The sequence below is a fragment of the Rattus norvegicus genome, chromosome 4 (assembly GCF_021556685.1).
Source record: "Rattus norvegicus strain SHRSP/BbbUtx chromosome 4, alternate assembly SHRSP_T2T, whole genome shotgun sequence".
Classification (NCBI taxonomy): domain Eukaryota; kingdom Metazoa; phylum Chordata; class Mammalia; order Rodentia; family Muridae; genus Rattus; species Rattus norvegicus.
Genome location: NC_141537.1, coordinates 78,438,067 through 78,455,652, shown reverse-complemented (window position 1 = coordinate 78,455,652; position 17,586 = coordinate 78,438,067). Strand labels below are relative to the sequence as shown.

General features: G+C 47.6%; 1 protein-coding gene across 6 annotated transcripts in view; it reads right to left on the bottom strand.

Annotated features, from left to right (window-relative positions):
- Window positions 1–17,212, bottom strand: part of Zfp862 (zinc finger protein 862) — a 29,067-nt gene extending 11,855 nt beyond the window's left edge. For 4 of the 6 annotated variants that reach the window (XR_015686534.1, XM_087659732.1, XM_087659730.1 and 1 more), the window contains exons 1-4: window positions 17,073–17,212; window positions 12,851–12,962; window positions 8,715–9,394; window positions 6,819–6,993 (exon numbers count right to left, since the gene is read on the bottom strand). Coding sequence is in view for 5 of the 6 variants with exons in the window: in XM_087659732.1 (XP_087515858.1) it covers window positions 6,819–6,993; window positions 8,715–9,394; window positions 12,851–12,962; window positions 17,073–17,096 (991 nt within the window). In the remaining variant the exon portion in view is untranslated. Of the gene's footprint in view, window positions 1–6,818; window positions 6,994–8,714; window positions 9,395–11,051; window positions 11,139–12,463; window positions 12,551–12,850; window positions 12,963–17,072 lie in introns of those variants that run through there. The other 2 variants (XM_087659735.1, XM_087659733.1) reach the window with 2 other exon arrangements.
- Window positions 17,213–17,586: the final 374 nt, after the last annotated feature.

Here is a 17,586-nt window from a genome sequence, read left to right as displayed (position 1 = left end):
AAAAGAGTTGAAGTGGACTTGTTGCCTCTAACAAGGCTCCTACTAGACACGCCGGCTAACAAATAAAAGCCAGAGTCAAAAATGGGTTTCTTCTTTTGGAGCTGGCCAGTGAGGTCCCTCAGACCCCTAACCGTCACAGGACGTGTCAAGTTCAGTGATTATCCTCCAGAACTTGACAGCGAGACCCTATTGCTGTGGACAGCACACACTTGACTCACACAACACGGAACAATCAAGCTGGTCATGACCCGGAAGCTCTGACCTATTGATTAATGATTAGCACTCCCAGGATGAGAAGGTGCTGTGCATGCTGCTGGGGTGGGGGCGGGAGGAGTAACCACGCATTTTATCCACTTATGAACCCTACAAGCTACAATAACCACTGGCCTGGCAAGACAGGCCCACTGGTGCAATAGTAAGGTAAATGTCACGAGAGTAACCAATCGCTTTCTGATTACTTTTAATAGTAGTTCCTTGAGATAGACTCTACACCTGACACCATTCCTGATGCCAAGAACCCGTGGCTAGACAGACAGGTCATAGGCCCTAGGGCAGAAGGATTATTACCATTCTACTAAGTGAATAGTATTTAACAACCTGCTAATGGCTTATCAAAATACTTACAGATTAGAGCATTCTCAACTCTCATCAGAAAAGTTTTTTTCTTCATTTAGTAGAAAGCCATTAACGGACACCCACAAGTGGTCAATGCGTAGGCCCTAAAGACTGTGGAGTGCTCAGCTCCACACAGCTGTATCTCATACCCACTTCCCAAGACTCAGGGATCATTGCAGAAGAGGGGACAGAGAGATCATAAGAGCCACTGGTTTCCCGGACACAACCGTGCAGCTGCAAATATGAACAAGGGAACTGTGACAGAATGCTCAAGACTGAGGAAGCTCAGGTCAGACAAAAATTCAAGCACTGGGAGGGGAGGCAGGCACCATAGCTCCACCCCTTTTGGCATTTGATGGGAGAGGGAGAGGTGTAGTCCCTGGTAAGTTGACCATGCTCAAATGAAAGGCCATACACCCAAAAGCACAAAATGGACTCAATGACCATTGTTTTTTAAAATGATACAAAATTAGGTGGATAAGGAAGGGAGATGTGGATCTGGGACGAGTGGGGAAGAAGGGTGAATACAATCAAGATATTTTGTATAAAAATTATCAAACAGCTAATTTTTTAAATGATGCACCTGCCAGCTACCACTCTGAAGCAGGGTCATGGCACAAACACAGAAAGCACAGTGCTGCTCTCTCCTGCAAAGGGCATCCAAGAGCTGACACTCAAGAGCTCAGAAAGCAAGGTGTGGAGGGATGTGGGGGAAAGCTGTCAAATGGATTGTGAACACCTCCCTCTGCCTTAGGGAAGGTGGGGACTGACACTGCCCTCCCCCTGTGGCTGTGAGGCTGGCTGGGTAGCTTGGTTAATGGCCAGCAAGAAAACCAAGCCCTCAGTTCCTCAACCACACAGAGGATTCTACCACTATGGGGAATGAGCGTGCAGCCCTTCCTCCACAGGTGCTCTCAGGCAGAGCCTAGCCAGGACCTTGATTCTGGGCCTATGAGAACCACAGTAGGGAGCCCAGCTGAGCTTACTTGGCCTGACCTGGAGAACTTCAAGATCCTTTCCTGATCCTTCCTAGCTACTCTCTCCCCAGGGGTGGCAGGGTCCACCCCAAAAATCAGATGTAAAAGAATCACTGTGACACTAGTTTGTTCTCCACCCTCTAGCTCCAGGCTGCCCTAACCTGAAGGCACGCTCCTGTGACCAGCTTTAGAGAAGTTGCTCTCTGGCTTCCCCTTGGTGATTCTAACATTCCTACTTATCTCTAGGGTGAGCTTCTCTCTCAGTTTTGGTTTCCATTTAGTGATGTAACTTCTTCCCATTTAATCCCAGCACTCCAGAGGCAGAGGCCAGTGGATCTCTGTGAGACCCAGGCCAGCCTGGTCTACGGAGTGTGTTCCAGGACAGCCAGGACTACACAAAGGAACCCTGTCTCCAAATAAGGAAGGAGAAAAAAAAAAAGGATCTCTGAGTTCAAGGCTGGCCTGTCTAAAGAGTGAGTTTTAGGACAGCCAGCAGTACATAAAGCAACTCTGTCTTAAACAAACAGACAGACAAACAGACACTCTTTCAGAGGCAGACACTGCTAACCTGAAGTAAATGACCTGACTACTTAGCACATGATGCCTTCTTGACTAGCAAATCTCAGTTTAAGGGGCTGGGGGTGCCAGTGGAATGCTTGCCCAGTATGCACAATGTGCTGAGTTCAATCCTGTCTTAGGGTTTTACTGCTGTGAACAGAAACCATGACCAAGACAACTCTTAGAAGGATGACACTGAATTGGAGCTGGCTTCCAGGTCCTGAGATTCAGTCCATTATCATAAGGGCAGGAAAACGGCAGTGTCCAGGCAGATGTGGGGCTGGAGGAGCTGAGAGTTCCACCTCTTGTACTGAAGGCTGCTTAGCAGAAGACTGGCTTCCAGGCAGCTAGGACGAGGGTATTAAAGCCCACGCCCACAGTGACACACCTATTCCAACAAGGCCACCCCTCCTAGTAGTGCCACTCCCTGGACTAAGCAGATACAAACCACCACACTCCCTAGCACACTATAAACCTGCTGCGGTGCGCACGCTTGGAGTCTTAGCACCTAGGAGGTGAGGCAGGAGGATTGGAACTTCAGTGCCATCTTCAACTACACAGTGAGTTTGAGGCCAGCCTAATACACACGAGACCCTGTCTCAAACAACCAAACCAGACCCCCCAAAAAAACCAAAAAACAAAGCCTAGGTCAGCCTGGATATATCTGTCACTGACAAATATCCGTCCTGCTCCTCCCTCTCCATCTCTCCTTTCCTTTTTTTCACATAGTCTCAGGCTGGCCTCTCAAACCCTTGATCCTTCTGCCTTGGCCCCCTGAGTTCTGGGATTAGGATTACGGGCATGAACCACCACGCCCAATGACAAATTTTAGTTTCTTACCAATTAAATGTAAATTAGGTTTCTAGATGTTTTCTGGCAGGAAGCAAGAGACCTCGTCAAAAACGATCAAAGTGTGAAAACAGAATATAAAGCATGGAAATAAAGGAGCAGTCAGATATTTTGCAAAGTTACAAACGAGACAGTTCTAAGTGAATGAATCCAAAAAAATGAAAGAGGCACAGTTAACACTGAGAGTGGGACAGGCACGGTTAACACTGAGAGCAGGACAGGCACGGTTAACACTGAGAGCAAGACAGATGCAGTTAACACTGAGTGGGACGGGCATAGTTAACACTGAGAGCGAGACAGGCACAGTTAACACTGAGAGCAGGACGGGCACAGTTGACACTGAGAGTGGGACGGGCACAGTTGACACTGAGAGCGGGACGGGCACAGTTGACACTGAGAGCGGGACGGGCACAGTTAACACTGAGAGTGGGACGGGCACAGTTGACACTGAGAGCGGGACGGGCACAGTTGACACTGAGGGCAGGACAGGCACAGTTAACACTGAGAGCGGGATAGGTAGTGGATGGAACGCAGAGGGAGAGCACTTGCCCAGCATGTGCCAGGCACTGGGTGTCAGCATAGACACCATGAAAAATCAGACAGAGCCAAGGCCTCTTCTCTCTGAGACGATAACTATCCTCTGTAGGTTTAGCACTGTTGGAACAGTCAGGTGCTCATGACTGACAGGGGAGCGGTTATAACTAGAAGTCTGTGTCGGCTGAAAATCTCTGAGCCATACAACAGCTAAACAGATGGAAATTAACATTAAATTTACCAAACTAGTACAAGTAATTTAATTAATATTAATAGTCGCACCAAACTGAAATGTCTGTTTGAAAACAGGTCCAGGGCTGGAGATGTAGCTTAGTAACTGTGCTGGACAGTCTTATGTCAACTTGACACAAGCTAGAGTCATCAGAGACAGGGGAGCCTCTGTAAGCCTGAGCTATAGGCAAGCCTGCAAGGCTTTTCTTAATTAATGATTGATGGGAGAGCCCAGTCTATAGAGGGTGGTGCCACCCCTAGGCTGAGGAGCCTGGATTCTATAAGAAAGCAGGCCAAGCAAGCCAGTAAGTAACACCCCTCCATGGCCTCTGCATTAGCTCTTGCCTTCAGGTTCCTGCCCTGTTTGAGTTCCTGTCCTGACTTCCTTTGATGAAGTATAATACGGAAGTGTAAGCCAAATGAACCCCTTCTTGCCCAAGTTGCTTCGGTCACAGTGTTTTGTCACAGCGCAAGAAATCCTAACTAAGACAGCTCACAGCAAGAGAAACCCTAACACAGTGATTGTCTTAGGGTTTTTGCTGTTAAGAGAAACCATATCACTGTAAGTCTTATAATTAGGGCTGGCTTACAGTTCAGATGTCATGGTGGGCAGCATGTCAGTGCACAGACATGGTGCTAGAAAGGTGGCTGAGAGTTCTATATGAGAGGGGACAGGCAGCAGGAAGAGTGATGATGGCCCTGGCTTGAGCATCTGAAACCTCAAAGCCTGCCCCCAGTGACACACTTCCTCCAACAAGGCCACACCTACTCCAACAAGGCCACACCTCCTCCAACAAAGCCACACCTACTCCAACAAAGCCACGCCTCCTAATAAACAGTGCCACTCCCTATATGGGGGCCATTTTCAGTCAAACCACCACAGTGGTAAAGCAATTGCCTAGAGTAGGTGTGGCCTACAGTTCCATCCTTAGCACCACAAACCAAAATAAAAGCCATATTCAAGAATGCCAAACTCTGAAATAACATTTTCCCCATTTTAATTCTGTAATTGTCTTTCCCATTATAAACTCTCAGAAGCAGAAGGGGGTGGAGGTGGGGGTGGGAGATAAACTAAAGTGAGAACAAAGGAAGTGTGTGGCCCAAATGTCCGTCCACTTCTCTCTAAGGTGACAAGATCAACAGAGACCCACAGGAAGGTGAGAAAGAGGCAGACCATCCACCAGCTGGGGCGGGGAAGAAAGACTAAAAGACTGGAATCTCACATTGCTCGGCCTTTTAAATGACCTTATGTTACGTGGCACCATCATTTAAATACCAACATGATGGCCACAAACGTGCCCATTCCAAGAGAGGGAGTCCAGCTAGTAACAAACACACAAACTAAGGACCTTACCCGAGTCCAGTGTGCACTCAGTCAGAAGCGTAGGATTCACTTTGGACATTTACCATACAAAAGACTACGATCTGGGGGCTACTCTCGATTGGAAAACATTACTGCCTACTTGCAGAGTGGGCTTAAGTATCGCATCAAACATACACAAAGCTTTCAACATCAGGCCAGTCCTTGGCAGACATTCAGGCCACAGCAAAGCCACTGCCTCCGCTTCCAGACATGAGAATTGAGGGGGAATAACTACCAAAAGAGAACTTTGAAGCACTGAGACGGACGAAGATTGTACTGCTTTGAGATATACAAGGAACAAAAATGTCTTGCTGCCTAGCTGTACCATTGTGGTGCTGGTGTTCTGAAAGTAAGCCACATTCACAGGTACCCAGGCCTGGGGGACAAAGACAAGTCCTCTGTCACCATGAGAGAACGATTACCTAAGTAACTTCTGAAATGTCCGGGGAGCCTTCTATGCAGTGCAGTAGCACCCACCGTGGGTGGGCGCACTGCAGTAGCAGAGCATTAACCTCGCACACACAAGCCCTGGACCACACACACATAAGAATAATTATGGAGTCATGAATGATGATAAAAACAAGTATATAGAAGAAGAATGTTAAAAAGTAGAGCTAGAGGCATGGCTCAGTGGTTACGAGCACTGCCTGTTCTTCCAGAGGACCCAAGTTCAATTCCCAGCACTCACACGGAAGCTCACAACCATCTGTAATTCCAATTCCAGGGGATGTGGCGCCCTCTTCTGGTCTCCATCAGTACTGCAAACACATGACACAGATACACATGCAGACAAAACACTCATACACTGAAAAAAAAAGAACAAAGGAAAAAGTGTTAGGAAGTAATCCAGATTATAGCTGTAGCATAAACAAAGGGACATGCCAATCAAGAAGTCATTCCGCAGCAGAAGTTACAAGAGGTGCTGTTGCAGTTCCTGTGTGTACACAGTGGCATGCCCGCCAGCTTCCAACCAGTGCGAATGGAATTAGGAAACAGCAGTTCTAGAACACAACAGCTCTCTCCCCATCTGCTGTTGCATGACAAGCTGGGGTGTCTGCCACAAAGACGCAAAGTGAAGGAGGAGGAACAGATGCAGGAGAAGTCCGTACAGCTCTGCTACCCTCATAACTCTCCAAGGCCCAGGCCTCCTGACATTAATGCCCAGGCCCCGGTGCTGGCAGGGAAAAATGGAAGAGCCTCAGGCTATTGAGGTGGGGTGGGAATCCTGAGAGGCCTTTTTGTCTTTAGGCTGTGCTATGCCATTCACATCCTCTGTCCTGTCTAGGTGCCCTTCCTCCATCCAGGGGAACCTGGATTTATGTCCCTTGTAACACTTCTCTGAAGGCTTCTTGACTCTTCTCTCCCACACCAGACTTGTCACCAGTAGCCAGTAGCCCCAGGTACTGCCAGACCTCTTATGGAATTCACTGTGGATGCCACTGTCCACTGGTCCCTAAAAGCCCTGAACCCCCAGCATATGGCTGATAGCCAATGAGTGGGAGTAGAAGACTGGGGTACGCAGGGACAGGAAGATGAATGGAGAGGTGATACAGACCCAAAGCAAGCAGTGTTCTGAGGGACAGAACACGGGCTCATTCTCCACTCACAGGGAAAAGGCAAAAATGGGAGAAGGCCACAGCTGAAGTCCCCGAGGTCCCCCAGCCAATGACAGTAGAGTGTAAAAGCCTTACCCAGAGAAGCCAGCAGCTCATAGTTCATCCGCATCACATCGCTGTAGAGCTCCTTCTGCTGCTTGCCTAGCAGGCTCCACTCCTCCCGAGTGAAATACACGGCCAAGTCCTCAAATGTGGCAGGGGGCTCCCCGGACTCCCTGAAACCCTCCAGCCACTCCTGGTCAGGAGGCTCCTGTAACAAAGAGCAGCATTACTCCGCCCACTGTTGAGTGAGACACGAGGCATGGCTGCAGCGTTCTGAAGACACCTTTCTCCTGGGAAGCACAGCAAGAGACTCAGGAACGAATTCCCTGCTGAGAGTCACCGAATCTACAACTCCAGATGGTGGTTAAACGAGCCTGGCTCAGTCAGACTAAGGATCTTCAAGAGAGAGAAAAACTCACAGAACAGCATCTCTGATTGTACACTGACCCCTGGAGTCCCAAGGTCACCTTATACCCACTGTAGCTATAGAGGGGACCCTGTCTCCATGATCCCCCAATTAGATGTGAAGGAAGCAGCAGTTAAAAGAACGAGAGATGCCTATAACTGAGGAGGGCTTTACCCACACCACACTCCCAGAGTCCTGAGGCTCTGAAGAGCAGACCTGTCATTGTTATCTCCTAACACTGAGAAACAAGAATGGGAAGAGATGCTTTGCTCTTCCTCTGGATTCTGGAAAAACTCGACCACGGTGGAAGGCTCCCTACGGTGATAGCTGTGAGGAACAGCTGAACTACCCACTGACCCCTGATCGTCCACTGTTAAATCCTACTTGCTTGCAACAGTTGAGAGCTGGAGAGGATTTGAGTCACTCAAAAATTCCAAAGAACAGTTTCCTTAGCCGCCGACTCTCCAGGAAATTAGGTAAACATGGAATAAATGCAAGGGAAGCATCATCCACTGGGGTCCAGCAGTCCTGTACTAAATGGAAGGAAAGAACAAGGGCTCTGGGCAGGGCTTGTGGGTGCTGGACTCCTGGAAGTCATTTCTTCCTGAGCTAATTTTCACCAAACATGGTGAATTCACCAAATCTTAGCCACTGCTAATCACTTGTGAAAACTCTGCAATATTAAGCCAGTTGGGTGACGTACACCTTTAATCCCAGCACTCGGGAGGCAGAGGCAGGCAGATCTCTATGAGCTGGAGGCTAGCCTGGTCTACTGGGAAAGTTCTTGGATAGCCAACGCAGTTATACAGAGAGAGAGAGAGAGAGAGAGAGAGAGAGAGAGAGAGAGAGAGAGAGAGAGAAGAAAGAAAGAAGGAAGGAAGGAAGGAAGGAAGGAAGGAAGGAAGGAAGGAAGGGAGGAAGGGAGGAAGGAAGGAAGGAAAAAAGGTTAAAGATGTGGACTATCTCAGCATAGCCTATGCTCAGTTTGTGACAGTGAACTGTTTTTTGAGTTCTCGCATGAAGATCACCATTCCTTCTATCAGAAGTTAGGATTGGGCCTCTCTGTCTGTAAAACAGAAGATACCCCAGCTGTTGTCCTACTTAAATGACTTCATGCCTGTAAAGTGTTTAAAGCAACACCTTGTGCATTAAAGTAATGTGAGCTGGGGCTGGACGCACGCTCCCTGGTTAAGAGCACTTGCTGCTCCTCAGAGGACCTGGTTCAGTTCCCAGCACACATGGCAGCTCCTAACATTTATGATTCCAGTTCCAGGGCATCTGATACCCTCCTCCGGCTTCCACAGGTACTGCACCCATGTGATGCACAAACACACGTAGGCAGACACTCATACATAAAATAAAAATAAATAAAAGATCAAAACATGTAAAAGCATGAGAGCTCTGGTGACTGTGAGGTCAGTGCTGAGTACTGCTACTCTTCTTTTTCCCATCGCCATCTTGCATTTTATGTGACTTTCAGTACAGAGCCCTCTCCACGGCACGACAATCAGTGAACGTGTTACCTGGCTGCAGAAATCAGTACTGTCCTTGAATAATGTGCTGCCATTTGAGGGACTGAGGATGTCACTGCCAATTTCTTTTTGCCTCAGATCTGACTCGCAGTCTAAACTCAATGCAGGGATGGCTCCACTCCCTGAGGTGTCCTCTGGTTCAGCTCTTGGGCTAGACAGAAGCTCATCTATGCCATCAAAGTTTCCCAGAGGCCCTGGCAGGTAAAATGTGGGATTGTCTGCAGTGAGGAGGTGTTCAGGGCTGGCCAGGAGATCTGCAGGACTCTCCCTGAGATTCTGAAGGTGGGCTGCCCAGACGGGGTCCTTGGCGGCCAGGGCATGGACACAGAATATGTGGGCCTTGCTCTTGGCATGGTATTTGAGAGTTTCCACCTTGAATGGTCCCCTGTAGCCTTCTATTAACCGTGACCTTTTGTCCCTGACAGATGGGTATTCTCGGCAGATAGCACAAAACAGGGCTGTTTGTTCCTCATTCATGATCAACCATGGAAACTTTGTAAACCACGACTTCTGGATAGAGCGGGGCTTTGGGGGTTTCCTGTTTCCTCCTGTCGAGTCTTTCTCCATTGTGCTGCTCTCAGTACTGAAGTATGGAGCATGGCAAGTTTTCTTTTGAGGTGGCAGGTACTGTCCTTTCTCTCTCTCTTCCATATAGTTCACATGGGTTTCTCCTTTTGAGGAAGGAGGAAAATGAAGTTAGAAATCCTATGGTCTGAGAGTCATCAGGTATACAGAAGGTAGGACACAGTGTAAAATAGCACACCACTTCCTCTCTACGTACTCCAAAAAATATTATAATATTCTAATCTCCACTTTCACTTGTCTCAGATGCCTCATACACATCTTGCCTAACCCAAAAAGAAATCAAACAGGTGTGCTTTTAAAGAAATTGTTTTCCTTCAAATAAAATGTAAAGGGTAGATACACTGGACCAAATGGCCACCGCCGAGCTCTGATCAAGGCCACCTAGAATAGTAGCCCTGTCCTAGTTCAGAGGTTACTTAGGATAAAACCCCGAGAGCATGGAAACACAGGGTTTAGAAAGACCAAAGAACCGGACCACAGTGTCACTCTGTAGGAACTTCCCTCTGGGTTGGGCCTGACATAGAGGCCCCAGCATTCTGCCCAGGTACTCTAAGGCAAGACAGCCATTCATCCCCTGGGCATACGTACGACCCTACGATGGATAGCATTTGGTAACTGCAATGCACTGAGTACAACAGTACCCCTTGTCTTCAGGGACTGTTCCAGGACCCTGGCAGATGCCTGTCATGGAGGGTCCCAGATTCTCTATATACTGTGTTTGTCCCATCTGTACATAAAAGTGGTAACATTTCATTTATAACAATAACAAAACATAACGTAAAAATAAACTTACTGTATTATTTTAACCATAGTTGACAGTCAGTTATCTGAAACTATGGAGAGACATCATGGAAAAAAGAGGGGGTTACACACTGCAAATAAATGGGGCTACTGCAGTTCTATCTGGTGATGCAGGCAAGCTCAGGGCTCAGCTCCCTCTTTTACACCCTAACCTTTTGAAGTTCAAAACTCTCATGCCCTCATGAAGACTTTTCTTCTTCAAAGTATGATGGCACCTTCTTTCTCTCCAGGAGATGAAATAGACAATTATAACTCCCTGACACCACTTCTTAGGCACCGGCCTACGTGTCAGTGGTCAGTGGCCAAGGCCTCAGTGTTTTTGTTCCGTCTACAAAACTGAACACAAAGCTATTTACAGCCGTTACGACCAAAATGAAGCGCCACGCAAGGGGAGACAAATGGGCCTCTGTGTTTCTTTGCAATCGCAGCAGCCGAAAGATGCCTGTGGTTTATCTGAGGAAACCACAAGAGAGAGCAAACTCTGTGGATCTGACTAACAAGGGCATGAGCCCTACTCCCTATGTTCCCACAAGAGTAACTGTGTTAACTCTGTCATCTCCTAAAACACAGCTGCCAGCCCTAGGACTTAGCGAACAGCTCTCACTCATTTCTTCCTTCACTTTGTAACAATTTCACTACTACTGTGTGCCAGGCACTGTTATGGGCACTGAAAATAAAGCAGGAGGTGAGACAGTCACACCTCCTTGGAATTTCCAGTATAAACAAATATGCTAACAGACAAAAACCACAGGAAGGGGTTGAGAGGGCAGACTACAAGGGCAGGCGAGGGAAGCATCAGATGAGGTAACAACGTCTGTGGGAAGGGCAGTGTTCCTACTGTGCGTGGTGGAGAACAGGCAGACGGGGAACTTGGCCTTTACTGGTCCCACCCTGCTCCTTGTCAGTAGATGCCCATGGCCTCTGTGCACACGGCACACTCACCAGGATGACGGTTCAGAAGACTCCTCTGGCCCTGCATGCTGCCTAGCCAAAAACCACAGAATAGCTCAAGATTGGCAGCAGTTGGTCCTAAGTTGGGAACACAGAAAAGCCATGAGGGCTTGGCTCCAAGTCCTAACACAGAGAGGGAGGAGTTCTGCCTGGGATGTCCTCAGTGTTGAGACTGTGGGTGGTGTAAGAAAGTGAGAACCAAGTGGTCTTGCTTAGTGGTTTAGAAACCCTGCTGTGAGACCCCCTAAGAGAATGGGAAGCAGACAAAACCAAGGAGGGGCACAGGCAAAGCTAAAATGACATTAGATCGTCAGTTCACAGGGCTAGAGAGATGGCTCTGTAGTTACGATCACTGGCTGAGTAGTCAAAGGACCCTGACCCAGCTCCTAGCACTCCACGGCAGTTCACAACCATCTATACCTCCAGCTCCAGGGGATCTGACACCCTCTTCTGCCCTCAGTGGGTACCTGGCACACATGTGATGAACAGACAAACGTGCACATGTAATAAAATATATAAATAAGTAAGAGGCAACTATGTGAGACCCAGACCCAGCGCTGGCACACAGTTCCTCTGCCAAGAGATGCCAGAGTTATACATATACACGAAGCTCAATATTGGCAACTTAAACATGTTAAAGAGTCCAAACTAAAACGGTAAAAGCTGAAACAACACGGCAAAGTGGAACAGAACTCCCACTGTGAGCCAAAGCCAGCCTGCGAGTTACTACCTTTTACAGCTTGAAGCCTCAGGGACTTGGTGGTTTTCATCTTGGTGGTCTCCATCCAGGCATGGAGACAGGACCCAGGCTAGCTACAACCCCACCACCCACACAACACTGAGGTCACAGCTCTCATGCCTTCGCCCACCCTCTGTGGAATGAGAAAGGCATGAGCAACAGTCATTAGGCTGCATTCAAGAAACACAAGGCGGTGACCTCACCAAAAGGCTCAGGGCCATGGGGACTAGGGATGTAGTTCAGTTGATAGGGTGCTTGCTTAGAAAGGACAGGGCTCTGAGTTCAATCAGAGGAGGTAGATCCAGGAAGATCAGAAATTCAAGGTCATTCTTGGCCATATAGGGAATTTGAGGCCAGCCTGAGCTACATGAGGCTATTAGATTGTGGAATTTTTCAGATTTTTAAGTATTTGCACTTTACTAGTAGAGGACCCCAGTGTAAAATGCTTCAAAAATCAAAAAACCATGAGTTGAGTGCAAGTTTCAGAGTTTGGAGTATTTCAGATTGTAGATTTTTGGATTATGGAACTTATGTGTACACAACATTGGATTATGGAACACATGTGTACACAACATTCTGAATCTTCCGTCCTTGACACAAAAGGCAGCACAAAAGCAGAGAAGTGTATATAGAAATTAAGACAGAAGAGATGAAAAATACCTACATTTGTACAAAGTTAATCTCCTTAAATTGTCTTAAGAAGACGATGAAGGCTCAGAGGTCACAAGCAGTTGAGTGTCACTGTGTAGAGCTGTGAGAGATGAGGTTTGCAAGACCGATGCTCTGGCCTCCCTGAGTCCTGGGGACGCCACAGATCCACAGGCTGTTTCCCACCCTGCACTGGGAAACAGCACAAAGCACTAGGCAGTCAGGTATTCCCTATTTTTCCTGGCCGACTTAAAAAGAGAAGAAAAGGACTGGGATTGAACAGATGGCAAAGTTCCCCAGAGCAGCCAAAGAATTTCAAAAACCTCTCCAGGATGTCGTGGCCCAGATGAGGCAGGGGACACTGATCTAGACCAAGAGGTAGTAGAGATGGCAGAATCCATACCTAGAGATGCTGTCAGCTTGTCAGAAGTAGAGAAGTCCTTCTGTGGCTGACCCAGGAGCATCCATTCTTCCTGCAGCAAGTACACGGTGATGTCATCAAAGGTCACAGGAACCTGAAAGGAAAAAACCCTACTAAGTGTCAAGTCCCTATGAGACATATCGTCCACACTGGCAGTCAGAGCTTCTACTGTATGGATTTACCCATGTGTGGGTCAGGGTAGGAAGCATTATCGATATACATACACAGCCTGAAACCAATCTCTCTTGCTCTATGAGTGCAAATCACAGTGGAAAAACATTAGGAAGTCCCAGCCACTGAACTCAATCAGTGTCTTCTCTATGAGGCTGACTAGAAAATCTACATTTTTACATTGTGTGTATGTATGAGTGTCCATATGTATGAACTTATAGACCAGAAATCAATGTTAGGTGTCTTTCTCAATTGCTCCTTATTTTAAAAAACAAATTTTGGGGTGCTGGAGAGATGCCTCAGCAGTTAGGAGCACTGACTGCTCTTCCAGAGGTCCTGAGCTTAATTCCTAGCAACCACATGGTGGCCCACAACCATCTGTAATGGGATCCGATGCCCTCTTCTGGTGTGTCTGTAGACAGTGATAGTGCACTCATATAAATTAAATAAATGAATCTTATAAAAATATATAAAATTTTTGTTTACAGTATTTGTGTGTATGAATATTTTGCCCGCATGTATGTACATGTACCACAGGCATGCCTAGTGCCTGGAAAAGTCAGAAGAGGGCGTCAGATCCCCTGGAACTGGCATTACAGATGGTTGTGACCCATCATATAGGTGCCAGGAACTGAACTTGAATCCTCAAGAGCAACAAGTGTCCTTAACTGCAGAACCCTCTCTCCAACCCCCAGGGATAAAATGTTTCATATCATTCTCATCAGTGAAATAGAATCACTATTATTTGGTATATGACCTACCAAAATTTTGTCTACAAATATGTAAAAACTGAACAGTTTTAAAAGCAGTCGTCAGGGCCAACAAAATGGCTCAGCAGGTAAAGACACTTGCAGCAAAACCTGACGACCTGAGTCAGGTCTCCGGAAACCATACGGTAGAGGAAGAGTACTGACTCCTGCAAGCTGTTCTCTGCTTGACCCACATGCATGCACACAACGTAATACTACAGAGTGTGGGAATGAGACTGTGAAACAGCCACTTAAAATAAGCATTTGTGCCTTTGAGCTTTGAGTCTTCCAAAGGCTACTGAAAGGGAGCCGCAATGGGAATGAAGCTCATGCAAGACAGCCCAGGGGATTACCGTGAAGCCGTGGGAGAGAGAAAGTAGACACCAGGATCAATGCTGCACACCAGGACCAGAGTGCAGCCTACTCTTATGGGTCCAAATTTTAAAAAGTAGTCTGTGACCAGAAGATACAGTAGAGCACACCTGCCTGGAAGCGGGGAGGCTGGGGGAGGATGATATAAGGTCAGCCTGGATGCATAGCGAGACCCTAGCTCTCAAAACAAAGCAACCAGCAAATGGAAATCTCAACTCGTGACCAGGGACACGAGGCTTCCTTTTCCTGCTGCTTCCTCAGGTTGAGAAGGTGCCAGAATGAAGGCTAAGGTCCTATCTCCTTAGCAGCACAACCAGGCGGACACTGAACATGGAACAAAGTGTCTTTGCAGCCAGAGTGATCCACAGATACCTGGTACCCCTCTTTTAAGCTACATCATGGCAAACACCTTCTGCTTCTGTGGTATAAAACCTCAAATCTACTTGAAGAAGAGAAATCCCTTACCTATGTAGGATGCAAAGTGTGTCTGGATACTCTATTTTAGCAGGTCCCTCTATTCAACATCAAAACGCCCCAACCCTCTTCTCTCTACCTTACCCCACAGGAGTCACTCCTGCTCCCCCCACCCCCACGTTCACATTCTACCCAGGCCTTTGTCTCTTTACTGCTTTGCAATGTATCTTTACACATTTTTGCCAGTCTCCTTTCTCCTGTGGTTTGAATGAAAATGGACCCCATAGGCTCACAGGAAGTGGCACTATTAGGAGGTGTGGCCTTGTTGGGGTAGGTGTGGCCTTGCTAGAGGAAGTGTGTCACTGGGAGTGAGCTTTGAGGTTTGAGATGCTCATGCCAGGCCCAAACTGGGATCAAGGGAAAAATTTCTGAGATTTGAGAGTTTTCAATTAGTGGTTGGACCTGAAAAAAAAAATCAAATTCTCTTGATTCCCCTAAGATATCTATATTCCTCTCTTTTCTTGTTAAAGGTTAAGGAAGACTACTACTGAGCAGAGCTTGGAAATTAACCTTAAACCACTAATTTAAATATTCCTTGCCCCAGTTCCTCATCTGAATTCAGGTTCAATCCAAGTCAATCTGAAGATGTTACCCAAGAGAAACAAATAGACATTCCTTTTAGTGAGTGCCTGTGTGTTAACACAGGCTGGCCAGACAGCTTTCATCCCGTAGGGATCCAGTTGAACTTGCCTTCACCCAGATGTTCTGTAGGCTGCTAGATCTGAAAAATCTCTGTAGCTAGTGAACTGGAGGAGAGGGAGAGTGGAAGAGACGCTTAAACCAACCAAACAAAAACTGAAAGAACCTTACTTGAGTCTCAGGATGACGCACCCCAGGAAACATGAGAGACCGTCTTATAAAAGCAAGAGGCAGTTTAATAGTACGGAGCTCCGGGCCGACACGTGTCTCACGCAGGAGACAGAGGAGTGGACCCCAAAACTCAGAAATCATGGGCTTATTATTTAGGGAAAGCTAAGGGTTTAGCGGGGGTTACACACAATTGGCTAGTTCAAACAGTGGTGGTCTAGTCATGGCGCGCATTTACATCAGCAAGTGCTACGTGTTATTTAACATTCCAGCGACTCGGTGGGGCATTTTATTTTTGGTTAGTAGGTGGTCACGTTAACCTCAGAGGGTTGGGAGGAAGGGGGAGAATGGACGGCTCCAGATGGTCGGTGGCCTTGTGGAGGTTGTTTATCCTTCATGGTCAGCTATCTTCCTGATGATTTGGCAGCTTTTTTTAGGCTTGTCGGGGCATGTACAGGCCTCCCTTTTCCTGTTCCCTTCTGCCTGGTTATAGATTTGTGTCATTTAATTTTAGGTTTTTAAATTTCATTCCTTCAAAACAACCATTTTTTCCTAAGGCAGAAACCTTTCCAGATAAAACCACAGCACCAGGCAGGCTCCTGACCTACTCCTGGCCTTTCCTCTTTTGTGAGCCAACCTTCCCAGGTTCATCCAAGTTACTCACGTGGGAAGAGTAACAGGAGAGCTCTCTGTGGAATAAGCTTCCTTCCTATGTGTTTTTGTACTTCCAACACCTTACTCAGTGCAAATCTCATAACACAAATGGCTGTTAAATGGACACTGAAGGGGTGGAGATGGACAAAGGCGGAGAGAGGAAAAAAATCTCATAGCACCTGAAAAAGTTTGTTGAGAAAATTCCTTCCGCCCCCTCCCCCCCCAAAAAAAAAAACCCTCGATAAAGGCTGCAATGCTGAGGATGTAGCTCACTGGGTAGAGCCCTTGTCTGTGCCATTTAAGACAGAGTCTGGGCCTCAGCGCTCCTAGCTCTATACTAAAGAATTAGCTACCAACGACACTGTCCGATACCTTAATCCCAAGAGGCTGCCTGTCTCTCTGCCAGTGTCCCACAAGCTAGCAACCCTGTCAAGCAAGGCTCTCTCCTCTACTCCAGACCACTCCCTATCCTACCTCATCTCTCATCTCAAAGCCTCTTCTTGCCCAAAGCCTTGAAGCACGTTTGTAAAGTGTATTTCAAAACCATGTCCACATTCTGCATGAAGTAAGATAAACTAGAAATAGAAGTATGAAAAAAAATGCTAGAAGCCTTTTTTCCCTTCTCAGTCCTATCCTGGGAAGGAATTATGCAGCACCAAGCAATTACTTCATTTCTCAGTTGCCCACCCTTTGGCACCCACCCACTGGCGTCCTATCTCCAGCCTCTAAGTCTTATAAGCAAGACTTCTTCAAAACTCCAAAAAAACAAGGAAGGGAGACCAGAAGCACTTTGGCATCACTATGTTTGGCGACCCCACCCGGGGTCCACCAGCAAAGCGGCCACAAGCAGGGGTTGGATGACCCAAGGGAGGGGAGTAGAGTGGGATGCTCGGACCTGGAGGAGTAAGTGCCTCCCAGATGAGGCAGGCGAGTGAGCACTTCCCTGCAAGGCTAGCTCAGTGCCTTTCCCGTCCTACCTTCCCCGAGTCCCCGAGCTCCATGGCTTGGCTCTAGAGACCCCCAGCCTCCAGGCCTGTTCCGAGTCCACCGCGGCCCACTTCGGACTTGGGCTCCCGGAGCAGAGACGCCTGGGCCAGGAGACACGCGGCAGCAAACTAATCTCTCCTACAGAGGGAGGCAGTAGTGCAGTAGTTGGCTCAGGTAGTGGTGAGCTGGACTAGTGTCGTACTAAGCAACCTTTTACAGCTGCCGCTTCTCAGAGGCAGAGAGGCTCACGGGAAATGTAGTCCAGCCTGGAGAGTTCTGCTAGGACTTGTGGTCCTCTCCAGCCGGCACACAGGTCAGCAGGTCAATAAGGTTAGTCAAGAAGAGCAATGCTCTTTCCGTACAAATCTTTCTTTGTTTCTTACAAACAAAACAAAACAAAACAGAAAAACAGCATGTCACCTGTTAGCCCAGGCTGGTCTGGAACTCCTTTTCCTCTGCCTAGCCTCTTGTGTGCTATTGGTTACAGGCTGGGCTATTATGCTG